General features: G+C 42.2%; 1 protein-coding gene across 14 annotated transcripts in view; it reads left to right on the forward strand.

The window, feature by feature from the left end:
- The window catches only part of RNF220 (ring finger protein 220), a 326,551-nt gene that overhangs the window by 271,723 nt on the left and 37,523 nt on the right, over positions 1 to 17,305 (forward strand). For all 14 annotated transcript variants that reach the window (XM_083509604.1, XM_083509606.1, XM_083509608.1 and 11 more), the window contains 4 exons: positions 7,939 to 8,035; positions 8,699 to 8,785; positions 11,243 to 11,298; positions 13,963 to 14,041. In XM_083509604.1, the coding sequence (XP_083365730.1) occupies positions 7,939 to 8,035; positions 8,699 to 8,785; positions 11,243 to 11,298; positions 13,963 to 14,041 (319 nt within the window). The remainder of the gene's footprint in view (positions 1 to 7,938; positions 8,036 to 8,698; positions 8,786 to 11,242; positions 11,299 to 13,962; positions 14,042 to 17,305) is intronic.

Below are 17,305 nucleotides of genomic sequence, written 5' to 3' on the forward strand. Positions count from 1 at the left end.
GGCTGGCGGTGCGGAGAAGGGCTTTTCTCCGCACCGCAAGCCTTCAGGACAGGTACGGGAACAGAGGGGAAGGGGCGCAGCGCTTTCCCTCTGTTCCCGGGGCTTGCGTGGGAGGAGGGTTTTTCCTCCCCACCGCCAACATTCAGAACAGCATTCTGAATGTTGGCGGTGGGAAGGAAAACCCTCCTCCCACCCCAAGTCTTCAGGAAAGCCATCCGATGCCGGGCGGCGGGAGAAGGCTTTCCCCCTCCCCCTCCCGGCATCGGAGCTTCGTCCCGATGCCGCGCGGCGGGGGGAGACGTTCCCCCTCCGCCGCCGGGCATCGGGGCTTCGTCCCGATGCCGCGCAGCGGGAGGAGAAGTTCCCCCTCCGCCGCCGGGCATCGGGGCTTCGTCCCGATGCCGCGCGGCTGGGGGAGACGTTCCCCCTCCGCCGCCCGGCATTGGGGCTTCGTCCCGATGCCGCGCAGCGGCGGGAGACGTTCCCCCGATGCCGCGCGGCGGCGGGAGGCTTTCCCCCTCCGCCGCCCGGCATCGGGGCTTCGTCCCGATGCCGCGCGGCGGCGGGAGGCTTTCCCCCTCCGCCGCCCGGCATCGGGAGACGTTCCCCCTCCGCCGCCCGGCATCGGGGCTTCGTCCCGATGCCGCGCGGCGGCGGGAGGCTTTCCCCCTCCGCCGCCCGGCATCGGGGCTTCGTCCCGATGCCGCGCGGCGGCGGGAGGCTTTCCCCCTCCGCCGCCCGGCATCGGAGCTTCGTTCCGAAGCCGGCGGCGGGAGGAGGTCCGAGGACAGTGGGGAAGACGCGCTGCGCTTCCCCGCTGTCCCTGAGATTTCCCTATGGGCTGTCGTCTTGCGAAGCAAGCCCATAGGGAAATTCGTTTTGCGAAGCGCCTCCAAAACGGAAAACCCTTTCGTCTAGCGGGTTTTCCGTCTTGCGAGGCGTTCGTCTTGCGGGGTACCACTGTATTTGTTTTTAAAGGGCATGGGATTTTATCTTACTAGCATAGTCATGGGTGCTGTTAAACATACAGATGTCTAGCAAAACAGTGCTTCTAGGTTGCACTTGGAGTGGGGAGGCATTAGATTTTTAGGAAGTAAAAGGCCATGTATCTTCCCATCCCAAACATTCTAGTTTGATCATAATTGAAAAAACAGACCCACACATTGCATGCAAAAAGAGAATGGGGGAAGCGAAAATATGTCACAAGAGTGGAAGAGGAAAAAGATGTTGTGTTTCTAGTCACCCAGGAGAATAATGCTGAAGTCACCTTCATTAATAAGATAATTAATTCATTTTAATCTAGGTATGCTTGTCATATCATCATATTCTGTGGCAGTGAATGCCACAGACTATTGATGCCCTTCTGTTTTGCTTGTAAATGAATTTCATCACACCCTCTAATCTAGAAGTATACCAAGTAGTAGGTCAGTGTTCTCTATTATTTCCCCCCCAAACTGTTTATAATTTCAGTAACACCTATGTCATGCTATGTATCTTATGCACTCATACAGAAGTACCGTGGAAACAGATTATAGAAAAATGGTTCTTTAGGAAGGCATATATAATCATTTTTAAACTCAGAAATCGGAGAGGGGGAGAGCTGTCTAATGTGTGAGTTTAGATCTGGCCTTCTACACATGTGAAATGGGCCTCTTTACTCGTAGCAAAGGTCCCGTGCTCATATCTCTGTGGGGCTGTTTCTTGCTCGGAACTCCTAGAATGTTCAGCATTAACTCAATTTTGGTGCTGGGTCCAGCTGCTCCAAGGCCAGGCAGAGCAGAGCTGTGTACACAGTGCTCGAGGGCTACTGTGCTCTCAAGGTAAGTGATCTTGATAGGTACATTCTGACTGATGAGAGAGTTTGTCTCCCGAACTGTCACAGGGTTTATAGAGGTGCCACTCAACACTGGTGCTGGAATTGCTTGTCAGAGCAGCCGCCTACAAGAGCAATGGGGATCGGAGACAGAACAGTAACTTTGTTTTTTCTTGGCTTAATGGCTCCCGAGTCTGACCTGCATGCTCACTCTTGTTTGCCTGGACCTTTAGACAGGCATCTTGGATTAAGACTGTCAGAAAATGGTGTTGCTTTAGCTTCAGTAGGGTTAGTTATATCACCAAAAGTAAATGGTATTCAGCCAAAAGCTAGCAGATTGGAAGAATGAGTTGGCAAAATTATTTTCTCTAAGGAATGCCAAATTGGGAATGAAGAAGCCTTACGACACAATTTTAATAATTTCAAACTTCAGTGATGAGGCAATACACTTGCCTCATCCGAAAGCAAAAATATGCTTTATCCCTTTAAAACTACTACTACTACTACTTCTTCTTCTTCTTCTTCTTCTTCTTCTTCTTCTTCTTCTTCTTCTTCTTCTTCTTCTTCGAGTCTATTTAAGCTGCTGCATAAATACTAGTTAATAACACGATAGCATGCTTTGTGTTCTTTTAACCACCTCAGATGAGAAGACATCAAAATGGGCCTAAATACACAGCATTTTATTCTGATTAGTCATATTTGGAAGAATGTGGTGATGCCCAATGGCTTTAACAGAGTTTTAGCAAATTCTTGGAGGATAGCCCTGTCAGCTGCTACTGGACATCATTACTAAATGGAACCTCCATCTTCAAAGGTGGTGCTCCTGGGTACCCATTGCTGGGGCTAGCCGCACAGGAGGTTGCATGACTTGAAAGTACTGAATGATAAGAAAGGGGGAACTTGATCTGGAACAAAATTAATCATGACCTCTACTGCCCTCTGGGGGCTGGGTTTGGCCAAGATTCTGCCTTGGAATCTGATTTGTATCCCATTTAACAGCCCTGGAATTTGTGAAATGTAAGAGAGCGCATCTAACCACTAGTCTGCTCAATCTAAAGTTTAAGAATTTCTAGAACAGCAGGCATAGGTTCCAAGTAGGCTTCAGACCCAGCACATATATTTTTGAAAACAAAACAGTGCTCTTTCCCAAGCAGAGCCCAACCATTCTCTCTGAACCAGTGCAAATTTTTTTTCTTAAAAAAATGCACCTCCTTTCTCACCTGAAGTCCTGACTTGAAAATTCATTGCTTTCTGGCTGCTACAAGGGAAATGTTGCCAGTGGTGTTCAGGATGAGATTGCTTATGGCTGACCAGGGAACTGAGAAAGCAGTGAGCTAGCCTAGATGAGTGAGGCTTGGGGATTTCATTGATGCATGCATGCACAATCCCACATCCTGCAGCTTTCTCCTCTACATAAATGGTTACTTTCTAAGTGAGAAGGTGGTAGGACTGTAATAAGCTTTGAAGTGTCTGAGAGCAAAGGTTTTCTGTTTTATTTTGCTGTTAGAATTTGAAGCAAGGAGTAGGACCGCCCTTTCGTTGATAATATTAAGAATTGACAGGGAGGCAGCAGGAGAGGCTTATGCAGTATGAGTCCATTACCAGAAAGGCCCTGATGCCTACCAATTAATAGATCTTAATGGCTGATTCACAAGCAGGACCCAGGCAAATTCATATGGGTACAGACTTTTCCTCAAATAGCCTACAAATTAAGAAAGGGATATGCATTCATAAACATGGAGGACAAATTGGTTTGAACCCTAAAAGCTAGTATGATTATGTCAAGGGAGAGGTCTGGTCTCCCTGAAATGCATTGCCTCAAGGAAGCAACCACCTGGGTATATTAGAACCATTAGCCTTATGGGCAGGGAAGCCATGGAATTGCCTTCAAGCATTTTTGTTGGAATTCTTCTCTGTCTTGGACTTCCTGTCCTTTTCCCCACTCAGGGTGGAATTGTGCTTGTGCCAAAGACTAGTAGTGTGGTTGTTTTTTAGATCTTTACACTTCATATGCACATGTGCATGCACGTATGTGCACACATAGCAGCTATGATCCTATTGGGTTGTCTTGCTTTTATAAACACCATTTAATTCATTTATAAAGGTTCTTGTCCAGAAATCTGGTTTGAATGAGCCTGGGATGAATAATTAATGTAAATCGGTTTAGACCTCCAGTATTTAAACAGCTGCTGGCATGTTTTCACTGGCTCTGTACAGTGAAAAAATGTGAGTGAGTTGGGACACAAAAGTGTAACAAAAGCCCTGACCCTGTTGGAACCATCCCTATATCCATCCTTATGCTGGGCACAGGGTCCCTTTTTATAGGTAGCGTCACCCATGTAGGAGTCACTATTGAGATTCTGGAGATACTATAATGTTACCCAGTGGCAACTCAGGAATTAAAAAATAAATACAGTGGTACCTCGGGTTAATTCCTTCTGGAGGTCCGTTTTTAACCTGAAACTGTTTTTAACCTGAGGTACCATTTTAGCTAATGGGGCCTCCCACTGCTGCCACGCCACTGCCACTGATTTCTGTTCTCATCCTGAAGCAAAGTTCTTAACCCGAAGTACTATTTCTGGGTTAGTGGAGTCTGTAACCTGAAGCGTCTGTAACCGAAGGTACCACTTTAAATCTCCCTCAGTTACTGCAGCGTAGAGCAGAGACCCATGACTTTCTAAAGCTGGCAGATAGATTGCTTATGCATCAAGTCTTCCTGTAGATGCATGAACTTGTTTTGTTCCACACAATGAGAACTCCAGACCACTTCTGCCACCCATAACACTTTTGTTGTGCTCTGCTGCTGAAGCATACGAAGCTTTACAGACTTTATTTTCCTTCTCTGGCAAAGTCAGTTGACTGGAGGACAGAAAGTTAGGGTGCTAACAGTGTTGACTACAGTAAGTAAATTTCATGTGCATACACGCACAGCATTCCAAAGTATGAAAGAAAAAAGATGTGCGACTAGAACTTTTAAGCATAATGAGTAATGCAACATTTTCTTAATTTACATTTTCTGGTTGCAAAATTTATTATTGTATTTAACAAAATGTATATCCCCCTGCTAGGCTTCTTGTAAAGGGCTTAGAGGTTTTGCTGCAATCAAGTGGTATGTATGTTTTGTTAAATAAAGTAGTGACAATATTCCCCTAGTGTCCTGCAGTATCACCAAATCTTGCAAGTGATTCTGTAAGTCAGTATGATATTTTACTTTCCTTCTTTTTCTCTTCTCTCCCTGCCCCCACCCTATATCTAAGGCTATTTCTGGCCAGCCACCCATTTCAATTTTTAAGTCTCTTAAATACAGTACTATGGGCTATAGTCAACTAACTTGTTGGGCAGGTTAGCATAGCTTGGGGAAAACAACCTGGTAGACCAAGATTGGGCCAGGATTTGCCAGTATTTACTGGGTTCTAAGAAGAATTTCAGAAAATAAAGTTTCAGCAGAGAGAAATCTGATCAAAATTCTACTTATGACTCTTCCTCCTATCAGGAACCCATGTTAGCCTTGCCCACTTACCGTCTCATTTGGACTTACTTTCTGGCCTGATTGAAATGAAACTATGATCATACTTTAGGTTCCTTCAAGGTGCAGCCCTAGCATTCCATATAACAATTTGGACTCTGGTGGCATCATAGGCTTCTCTGTTCTACTTTGCAGTCTTTGAACTGAGCTTCCTGAGCACATATAGAAAAATGCAACTGTGAAAAGGAGATTCTGGTCTCTGTATGGTAAACGTTTGTTGCTTGTACTGTGTTCTGATAGCTTAATTTGACATATAGGACAAGAAATTGGATTTCCTAAAAGCTGCTTCTTTCTCCCCATTTTTGTATCAGTTCTGTTACTGAAGTGAAGCAGAGATGAAATTCATTTCTATTCAAGATTTCCTCCAGCCTCAAATCTTGTTCTACATCTTTAATATAGATGGCATTCAGATCACAGCCCAGGTCAGGCCATAACTTCTGCTTTGTATTTGAGAGATGGTGGGAAAGAAAGAAGCTTGTGTGTTTAGAGGCTGGGCTTTTCAGAGATTACAAGCTAAATTATACCTGATAGTGGCATACTGCAGGCCAGTATCTGTGTGACCTCATTGTCTCTACCAGTGTGAAATAGCACTCATGCTCTTTGGGCAACCATGGAAAAGTACCACAGTCTTTAGCAACTCTGTCCTGTTTTAAATCTAAATAAACTGAAAAGGTGGTACTTGCTAGACAAACCATTGCTGAGGAGGCTTCAAAATCTGGGGCAATTTGGGGTACTTCCAGATGTGGGCGTTACGACATAAATAAGTTACAAAAATCCAGTTTTTCTATGTGTGGGTTTTAGCAGATAAGTTTCCACAAATTCCATTTTTCCAGTCATGAATATTCATTGCTATTCCGTTTTCTACACCAGTGGGTAGAACTTGATGGAAAGTATCTGGGCTATTTTTCTGTCCCTTATGTCAGTCATCCCCCCCTTCCCCCCCTCCACTACTGTTCTGGGCATTTTTGCAGGTATTTCAGTTCCTGTGCATGCACATCTTTAAAGAAAAACAAAAACCCAGGAAGTCTGCAGGAGCAAACATTAGCAACCTTAGTTATCATTTTTCACAGTGGGCAAAATGGAGGTGTGCAAAGGCTAGCCAGGATTTCTCTATAAACTGTATTGCCAAATTGTGTGTTGTCTTGAAAACATGGCATCCAACTACCATTGCAAAATGGCAGAAAATATCTGAGCTAACTTCTTTTGAAAGTAGTATTCTAGAGTAAAAGTGAGAGAGGTTGCTGATTTTTTTCTTTCCAAACATGCCCCCTTCCTGGAAAGTTGCTCCGGAATCTCAGGGGACCATCTGAAACAACATGGGAGATGGCATTGGGCACTGAAAGGTGAAGGGGAAATCTGCAAAATATGCCTTCCTCCTAGAGGAGGAATGGAGCCCTTCCATTTTCAGAGGTTGAAATAGAAACTTACTCGTAGAAAAATAAGTTCCACACTACAGCCCAAAGTGGGTAAACAAAACAATTTTGCTTTTAAATCCTTCATTTGAGCTGTATAACACTGAATTATCTGAGTGCAGAATCTGGGTTTCTAGCACAGAATTTTTGACTGCCCATAAGAGTACAGGCAAGTGCAATATTAGACTTAGGGGCTGGTGCAACTGAAAGGAATGAAAGGTTGATGGAGGGATTTTGCATTTGTGCATAAAGTCTAGATGCCAGATTTATGACTAGGATTGGGTGCCTCTGGTAATTTGAGACGGGGATATTCCTTATAACATCACTCGATTTTTGCTTCTGTCCATTCAATACTAAATATACTCCTTTCTTTGAAACACCTCCAGTAAACAACATCTTTGTCCCCTTGGCTCTCTGCTCATTAAAATCTTTGTGATGTGATCTAACCCAGTGCATGGGCACGGGGTGGGGGTGGGATGGCAAGGAATTCAGTTTTATGAAATTGTAAAGATCATGAAGGAAGTGATGATAGTGTTTGGAACCAGTTTCCTTCCTGCACACAAAAGTATTCTGCTTTACATATCAGTTTATGTGTGGTCCATCAAGCCTGCAGTGAACCCTTATTTCTCACTTCCCCATTTTTGCATTTGGAGTCTATAGAATTCTTCTATGGTATACAAGCCTGGAGTGTGTTTTTCATCTCCCATATTAATTGGATGTTTCTATGCATTTACCACCTCCTGCTTGCAACAAACCTAATAAATCACAGACTTGCTAGTTTTTGGCTTGAGTACACTTTTTCTGTTGCTGAGCAGTGCTGGTTCCCAGTCCAGTTTATCTCTGACAGACTGTGTCATGACTCACAATTCTCTTTGCTCCCCCAGCGCACTCTGTCTCTCTATATAGAGAAAGAGATTTATAGATCAAGATATATCGTGACCTCTCTTCATACTTATGAAATTATACAATGTTACCATTGTATTACATACAGTTGAGACAGGGAGATAGCCTGGATCAAACCATAGCTAAAATGAGCCTGGAGGAAAGTGACTGCTGGAAACCTATGCAGCTAAAAGACTGCTTTCTCTCTCCCATGCCATCTTTCCCCTCCCCTAGACTTGCCCAGGCCACATTTTGTTCCTCTGTGCCCTGTGGTGACACATTGCACATCTTTTCTTTTCCTTCAGGGTCCGGGTTTGTCATGTGCAGCGGCAAGGAGAATCCAGACAGTGATGCTGACCTTGATGTGGATGGAGATGACACACTGGAATATGGAAAGCCACAGTATCATTTTCTAGAGGTGCTGAACTCCCACTAAGAGACTGTGGCTCTGCTGTGCCACTAAAACTCTTGCTGCTCTTGCCTAATTCATACATTTTCATTCAGTTAGGAGAGGGTTCCACAAGTTCCCTGTTCACTGAAATTGCTCTGTTAGCAACTTTATTTACTAGTCATGAGCTGGGTAGTAATTTCACCAGTTCCAGCATCTGATTCCTCGCTGAGGAGAGATGATTTCCTCCTCTGCTGTTTTAAGATGGGCATGTTCTTATTATCAAACAGCTGTTATTGTGTTTACACGTTCCTTGTGGTGAAAGGAACCTTGTGGTCTTTGAAATGCATTCTTTAGTTCTTCAGAATTTCTGGTGCCATTCTAATTGGTGCACTATATTGAATTTGTATGGTGGGTGGGTGGGTATGTAGAAACTAGCCTAGTGTGGAAAGGTACATTCACATTCATTGATCTGCCCATTTTGCATCTGCCCCTGCTCACCACTGCTGTGTGGGCCCCAGAAAAAGTTACCCGGAAGGAAATGTGACCCTTGGACTACAAACAGTTCCTACCCATCCCTCAAAGGAATTCTTGGCTGCTCTGCCTTGATGGCTTGGGATAAGCAGTGAAAGCTTCTTATTCATCAGGCTGTGCTCTCCTTAACCCTCCATGCTTAGATACACAGAGGCAGATATCATTCCATGCACTGGGGAAGAACCAGGTGAAGCCAAGGAGAGAGAGGCGCTTCGAGGTGCAGTCTTAAAGTAAGTGTGGACTTTTAAAAGTACTGTCTGGGAGTGGAGCAGGACATGCTTCATGGTGCTGGGTGGCCGGTGAGGACGTTTCTCAAAGCAGATATATCATATCAGTGTGAGATGCAAGGCAGGAAGAACTTTGGAAGCAGCTACTTGCAAAGAAAATGGTTACCCATCTATAACACAGCAGTAAAGTCCCACCCTACTCCTTGGCCACATTTATGCCAAAGGTAGTAGTTCTTGTTCTTTGAGAAATTAAATCCTGACTCTGGACATAGCACCTCGTACGTGGGGCATTGTGCACTGGAAAAAACTCTCAGCTCGCCCATTAGAAATATGAAAATAAGGTAGATTTGTATAATATTGATGAGCTTATTCATTTACAGTTGAGAAATATAGGCTTTGTACAATTTAGAATTTTTGATAAGACCCACATTATGAATTTTTGACAACAGGGCAGGGTGCAAAACTTTTTCATTTTGTGGATAAGGAAAGGAGAAGGGCTGGAAACCCTGTTAAGCATGCTTGTGCCCCATTTGAAATAAGTAAGACAAGTGCATACAGATCATAGAATTGTAGAGTTTGAAGGGACTACAAGGACCATCTAGTCCAAACCCCTGCAATGCAGGAACGTCAAACCCATATACTGAGTCAATCATTGGTCCATCTAGCTCAGTATTATTCACATCAGCCTTTGCAGATGTTTTCTACAACTTCCATCAGGTGCAGTCAACACATCCATGCTGACTGAAGCTGATGGGAGTTGTAGTTCAAAACAAACTGAAGAGTACCAGGTTGGTGAAGGTCAGTCTACATTAAATATTTGAGGCTGTCTGTGGTTTCATATAGGGATCTTACCTGCAAATGTCAGGGACCTTTTACATGTAAATAATGTGTTCTGTCACTGAACTATGACCCTTCCCTTTCAGTGGATTAATTTTGATTTTTTTAAAAACTACTAGCACTCTTTGACCAGATCTTATTAAACGATAGGGAAGCCTTTTTTCCACTGGTTAAGGTGGTACTCAAGAGTACTTTTTTCAAGAGACTCTGGCAATTACAAATTACAGTGACTGAACCACTGGCAAAAGCAGCTAAATCCCCCAGATCATTCTGGATTCTGGTAGGATCCATAAGTGTCTAGGAGTTGACCACCTTAATGGATCTCAAGGTCCTTGCAGTGTTGATTATGTATTCTGGGCTGCTGTCTGCTAGAAATCTCCACAGGCCTTGTGTGGAAGATTCTGGAAAGCATTTCAGGCAAATAACTGAATGGGTGTTAACAGAGAGCTAAGAAATGGATTGGTTTTTCAAGCCCTCTGCCCTGTGTGGAAACAGCACTTACATTGCTCCAGTCTCTTAGGCTGAGTGAGCCTTGGAGGTCAAGGTTGAAGAGATTGATAGAGCAGTGAAATGAAGTTTTCCTACTGCTTAGCTTGTTACAAGCAGTGGCCTGAAATCAGATTTCACTTCATAGAAACACATATCTGCCTCATACTATTTCTGCCTCCAGTAATTTGAATTGACAGTGACTAATATTTGATGTTGAAAGGAAGGCAGAAATGCTAGGGTGTTAGTGGGGAGTTCTGATGGTTAACCTGCCCTATCCCTATAGCCCATAGTAGGTGGTAGCCATAATTTCAGCAATGTAATAATAATTTATTATTTATACCCCACCCATCTGGCTGGGTTTTCCCAGCCACTCTGGATGGCTTCCAACAAAATATTAAAAATACAGTAAAGTAACAGTAATTTAAAATTACGAAAACAGTGAGAGTATCTCTACGTATGCTTAAATTTAGCCATTTAAAGTCTGCTTGAGTGCTTCTGAAAAATTGCTATTTCAAAGTATAAGTGAGTCTCATTGGAATTTCCACAGTTTATAGTGAGTTACGGAAAGCATTTCTGCATGCTATTCAAAGCTTAGCATGTGGGTGACACAAGTAAAGGGAGCTCTTGGTGCACTCTTGGTAAATCTTAAGAAAGTGACAGAACAGAAGATGAAAGGTGGGCTTTAAGTTCTGTAAATGCTTAAATCAATCAAGAACTAGGATCTTGAATTGCATGCAGATGATGACAAGGAGTCAGTAAAGTTGTAGCATTGGTGTAATCCACTCTTAACCCACCATTGCAGTAGCTGCATTTTGCACTGACTAGAACATGTCTTATCTCCCTTCCAGTGGATACATAGTTATGACTGGGCCTGGAAGGCCTCTGTTCAAGTTCATCTTCTGCTAGGGATTCATTGCATGGGCGGACAGATTTTTTCTCTCAAGTTTCCCATATGTAAAATGAAAACAATAGTGTCCTGCTTTAACACAGTTGTGAGAGTAAACACAAATTAATTGTAAGGCAATTGACAAACTTTAAATACTATGTACATAATCATTCCTAATAATGGTGAGAAGAAATGCATGCTGTGGGATTTTTCCTGGGACAAATTTTCACTGCTGTCTCTTTTTCCAGTGGTGGCACGCCTAGTACCCGAATAACACCAGAATTTTCTAAGTGGGCAAGTGACGGTGAGTGTAAGAGATATATGTGGCAATCTGTTGGGTTGGCTTGCATAGTGACAATCGGTATTTTATGGTGCAGTTTTAGCATTCAGCATATTGGGAGTATTATTATTCCTGTGTGCCCAACACCAGAGATCTGAAGTAGAGTGGTTAACAGCTTTTGAGTTTTGATAGGAGAATCCATGCAGCAGTTTAATTTGTGCTCCTGGAGATGGAGACAGGTTATTGCCTCCATTTTCCAATAGAAAAAAGCCTGAAACTATGGAGTCACCCAGAGAAGATTATGGTGCATCATTTCTATCCCAAACTTCTGCTAAATGCCCCCAGAGTGTTCTGGAATATAACCCAAGTTACACGAAGTTTGAATATGATTTTCTGGCTTTGAATCCTGTGACTAGCCTGCAATGCATTCTTATTCCTCTTGGTTTGGAGGATGATTTGAGAGACATGAAAGTTCTTCCACTTATTACCATAATTGTGTTTGAGGTTATTATGCATTCTGAGATAGCAAATCCCGCCCCCTGCTTTTTTGCCTTCTATAGATATGCATGCCAGTGTCACAGTATTTGTTTCTTTGTATATGATCAGCCATTAATATATTTCTCAGAAGCCTTCAGAGGTAAGGTGGATAAGACCTTTTCAGTTCTGGGATTTTAACTTTGAAATGCCTGCCCAAGAAGGTTCATCTGGCTCTGGGTCTGATGCAGTTTCAGTGCCTTTTGAGATATCCTTTTAATTTTCCATGTCTTTTGGTTGTTCACCCTTTTAATGCAATACTTTTATCTGGCTTCTGTTCATATTCTGCATTTTAGATACATGATCTTTATATGAATTGTTTTCTTTTCTTTCTGGTAACTGCTTAGAAGCACTGGACTGAAGAACAGGATAAAACTTTTCATAAGAAATGTAAAATATTTATTTTAAGGCATAAACAGGGCAGCGTTCACGAAGTCCCACCATTTTTATTCTCTCAACCCAGTGAGATATTTCAGTTTTTGAGAGAAATTGCACTTCTAGGAGCTTGATGACTAGGGTGTCCATAGTCCAAATCCCACTCTCTCTCTCTCTCTCTCTCTCTCTCTCTCTCTCTCTCTCTCTCTTTCTCTCTGTCTCTCTCTGATATTGCATCTTGGTTGCTAGAACTATTGACAAGTGACATTTACATACAGGTTAAAAAAAGATGGGGTGCTAATAGAAAGTATGGCTGGAAGTTCCCAGGCAGTATGTATTGATGGGGAGGAAGTATTCTGCATTTGGAGTAGAGGGATATTTTAAATAATTTTGGTGATCATTATCTTCTGGGGATTTTTTCTGTGTGATTCCACATTCTTGTTTGTGATTTCACACCATTTTCTTTATCCATGGTAGTAAAGAATAAAATATTATCACTATGGAAATTAGCTCAGGAATTGGGACAATACTGTGCAAGTAGAGTTCAATTCCAGTTAAACTCCTGAGAAGATCCGATGCTAGCTGTCCTGCAATGATTTTGATTTATTATATTTCTGTGCTGCTTTTCATTCAAATGAATCCCAAAGCAGCTTACAAACAATAAATAACAGCAACATAGTAGAACATAATGGAACATCACAAATACAGCATAAATCATATAGAATAATTAACAAATAATCAATGAAACAATTATAATCTATAAAACACTCTTAACACAGCAACAACTAAAAAATAAGCTAAACATCACAGGTAAAGCAAAAGTCATAGTATATGATTAAAAATTAATACAGAATTTATAATCTGTAAAACAATAACATTAACAAAATAGCAACCCCAAAAAATAAACTAGGCACACTTAAGTTTATACACACACTCTCCACAACCCCACGACTTTCACGCTATTCAGCACATTAAAATACACCTACACATAATGCCCCTGGCAGCAACTCCTTTCTGAAGGTTCCTGGGGATGGAAGTGAGGCAGCAACTGCACCTGTAGATCAAAACCAGCTGCCCCCTGATGGCAAACAGTCTCTCTCTTCTCACAATTCTTCCTCTGGAAACAGTGCTCCTCCCCTCATGATTTCAAAAAGCTTGTGAGAAAATTCTCTGCCTCTTCTGACTGCAGAAATGGCGTTACTTTGATTCCTATCTGTGGGTAAACCTGTCTGGCCTGTAAACACATGTTTCTTCCAGAAAACCCCTTGAATAGAAAACCTCCAGAATCCTAACTGCAATTCACAGCATTGACAAAGAACAAATTGCACATACAAGCCATTTACCGAATCGATTTCACGAGAATTGCTCAAGGAAGTTGAAGTGGATCCTTTGTGTCTAACTGGTTTGAAAACTGTTCGCAATTCCGAGTGCTTCGGTTTTGGGTGAACAGTTGCCAATGTAAAGCAGGAAATTGATGGATTGCTGCAATTTGTCATAATTTGGCATCCCAGCCTCATTATTTGCTTTGAGTAATCCATGGCCCTATCAATTCCAGAACTACTTTGTGGGCTATGAGTTCTGCAGGTCTGCCATACTTGGCAAGTCATGAATGCATCTTGAGTGATACAACAGTACTTGTCACTTGGACACTCCAGCATGTTATTGGTAGTTTCTTCTTGGGAACCAGCACTAGAACAATTCACTAACTATTTGGTTTCTCTGACTTTTTGTGAATAAACATTTCCCTTCACTGATCTGGGCTCTTCCTTACTTTTGCAGAAATGCCATCAACGAGTAACGGAGAGAGCAGTAAACAGGAGCCTATGCAAAAGACCTGCAAGAATAGTGACATAGAAAAGTGAGTATGGCTCAGGAATGTCTGTCTTTGTTAGGGAGGCAAAAGAGACTGCCAGGAGCTTTCTATCAAAGGGGCATCACTATAGCACTGACATGCTGCTTATGGCTTTCCTTGTGTAGTTCCACATGTTTCTCATGCGAAACATATCCAGCTTTTAAACTCACACACAGTATTATCTCTCCCCTAGCTGAAAGTCAGATAGGTCCCGTCCCCCCATTTTTGCTTGTTTTTCATTCTTCATAGGAATTCCCCATCTGTAGGATGGAGGAATTTTGTTTGTTGGCTCTAAAAGTGGAAGGATGATTTTATATTTCGTTTCTAAGTCCCTATTGTAGTTTCTACAGCTTTAGAGGGATGATGGCAAATCTTCCCCTTGTGTTAAATTCTCAACAGTATCAAAGTGCTGCCCTTTTCCTTCCCTTGGGATGTGTTATTTTTCAGAAGCTTTACTTGATATGGCCTTCCTCTGGAAAAGAATAAGATTATCTTAACCTTCATTTCCATTGGGGATGAGTCACATGGGACTGGATCTTTTGCTTCACCAAAGTGCAGGGGCAAGCCTAAGGATGATACATGATGCTGCACTGTCTCCTTGCAGCAAGGCAATGCTATGTGCAGTAATATCCTATGTCATTTTTGTATGCTCCTAATTAGCAGAGACAAAATTGAAGTCTTAAGCATAGAAATAGGCTAAGGTTATGAGAACAAAAATATGAGACTATAGATGCAAGTTCCTTAGACGACTGCACCATGTTTCCGATGTCCCACAGTGCATACAGGATTATTAGCCAGTGATTTGTGTGAACAAGCCCAAAGTCTCAGGGCAATTACCTACCAGAACAAGGTGATGGGGGGGTCGAGTTGAATTCTCTGTTATTGTAGTCCAAAGCAGAGATGGGTATCCTGAGACCCTCCAAATGTTATTTTACGCCTAACTCCCATCACTTCCACCTGGGGTGGCAAATGGTCAGGGATGGTGGAAGTTGTAGTCCCAGAGCATCTGGTGAGACATTGGTTCCCTATGTCTGCTCTTCTAGATTAACACTCTAGATTGGGCTACAATTTTAAATGAAATGCAGAAGGAAATATATTGCCTGCCTCAGCCTCCTGCATTTGTGTGCCTAGGAATTAAAAGCTAGGATTATAGGCTGTTCAGGACGTTGGAGGCAGAAATCAAGAAAGGGGTGAAAGGAGAATTTCATGATTTGATTAGGCATGAATGTTGGTTGCCAATGCATGCCAGCTTCCTTTGCAGGGATTTAGCTACTTGTTGCCATTTTTTCACCTATTGCTTAGCAATCTTTTGATACTGCCTTCTATTTAGGAGACAGGAGAATTCAGTCTTCTTCAGCAGTCCGTGTCAATAGCATTAGTTACCAACACTTATTCCCCTCGGATCCTGGCCTCCCAAGCAGAGGTTTGACATTTTCCAGAACGATCAGTTGATGTCATCTTGATCAGATAATTTTAAAAGCTTTATTCAGTGTCTCTTGGCAGACCCCACATTCTTTCCAAGGTGGTGCATGCTATAATTCAGAGTTGTAAAGTATGGCACCCTCCTCTTTGTGACAAGTTAGGACCCCTTGTAGAGAGCACTGAAAACTTCTTGACTTCAGAAGTCAAAAATTACACTTGGATACTCAACCTGCTACTTTTCTTAAGAAGGTAAAAACCAAATGCCATTTATTGCACTTTACAGCAATTTCTTGGTTCATGAGAAATCCCTTGTGGTAAAGGGTTACTGCTTTTTAGTTAGAGACTTAAATTCCAAAGGGAACAGAAAACAAAATGTTTAGAAGCAAAGGTTCCAGCTGTGCTGTCCCTGCTCCTCCGGGAGTTGTGTGTGATAAATAGTTTGTGTTGTGATGGTTAAGGAGCTAGAATGTTGTGTGCGAAGGGGTGGGCTCTGTTAAATTAATTGATAAGTGGGATCAGACCTTGGGGCTTGCAGAAAGGAAGGTGTTCTTTTATTCTTACTGTCTGGCTGCTTTCACCTGCACTGCCAAGCCATGATGTATGGTGACCCAGTCCAGCTAGCTAAATTGATTCATCTCCAGTTCCTGGTTCTTAATCTAGAGCTAAATTGGTTTCATTTTTCTTGTTTTGGGTGGTGATTGTGGTGAGCTCTCCATGGGATCACTTCCTTCTGTTCATAACTTTAATTTTTGCTTTTAAATCTGGGCATTATTGATTAGTGTGTTAAGCTCCATGTAATGTCTGATTAGCATTTTAAAAAGTGTTTAGAAGCACATGGTTTATCACCTGTGTCAGCTGGGCTGTCCATTTAGAACAATGGTTAATGGAGTTAGCAGTGATTCTCTTTATTGATCCTACTTTTATAAGAATGACATTCATTTTCTCTTCCCTTTCCAAAACAAAGTCTAGGCATGGAGCGTATATTTTTAATTAGCTAATACAATACAGTAAACTGTCCTTGTTTGGGCGCAGAGCTAATGTACTTGGGTTGAAAGTTAATGGAATGTGTGCTTCAGGCTGCTTGTAGCTGAATCACTTGCATGCCAAGCAACTTACCTCCCTGCAAGAGAAATGTATTTGCTGATGGATTCTTCTTTGTATCTCATTCATCTCATTTTTTGTGTGAATTTGATATGAAAGCTGCTATTGGCCCAGATCAGTCAAAATGGAAAATTGTGATTTGTTGTTGCATCTGAACTGGATCGCTATGACCAGAAAAAAACCAAGGATTTCTCTCTCCCCCCTCCCCTTTAACTGCATGTGATGATTTCTATATGTAATATAATTAATATATTTTTAGATTATTTTTTAATGAGGATATTGCTTATATCTAATGGTTGTAGTCTAGAAGATACTAAATAGAGCAGCGTGGGATGAAATATTCAGCTGTAGAGAAACATGTGGGATTCAGCTTTGGTTGTGACTGTTGGTTGATGTTCGAACAGGTTTTTCTAGTCTTTGAGCATGTATTCAGAAGTGATAGAATAACAGGGCTAGGAAGGGTTTACTGAGCTGTACAGCCAGCGCAGGCATGCAACAAGAGCATCTGGTTCAGGTTTTGCTAAGCTTAAAACAAGAACCTTTCAGTGCCTGGGATCCACCTTGGCTCCTGAACAACATGCAACCTGGGACTCAATAGTCTGTCTTGTGTGCTTTTTAAACTGTATTTATTTTATTATTTAATATGTTTCATAGATCTTTAATTCCCCTTTTAAGAATAATCTCTTCACAAAGCACCAAACATTTTATACGTAAGCCACCTATATCCACCTCTCAGTCACCTTATTT

Source organism: Podarcis liolepis (assembly GCF_965112155.1).
Source record: "Podarcis liolepis genome assembly, chromosome: 6".
Classification (NCBI taxonomy): Eukaryota; Metazoa; Chordata; class Lepidosauria; order Squamata; family Lacertidae; genus Podarcis; species Podarcis liolepis.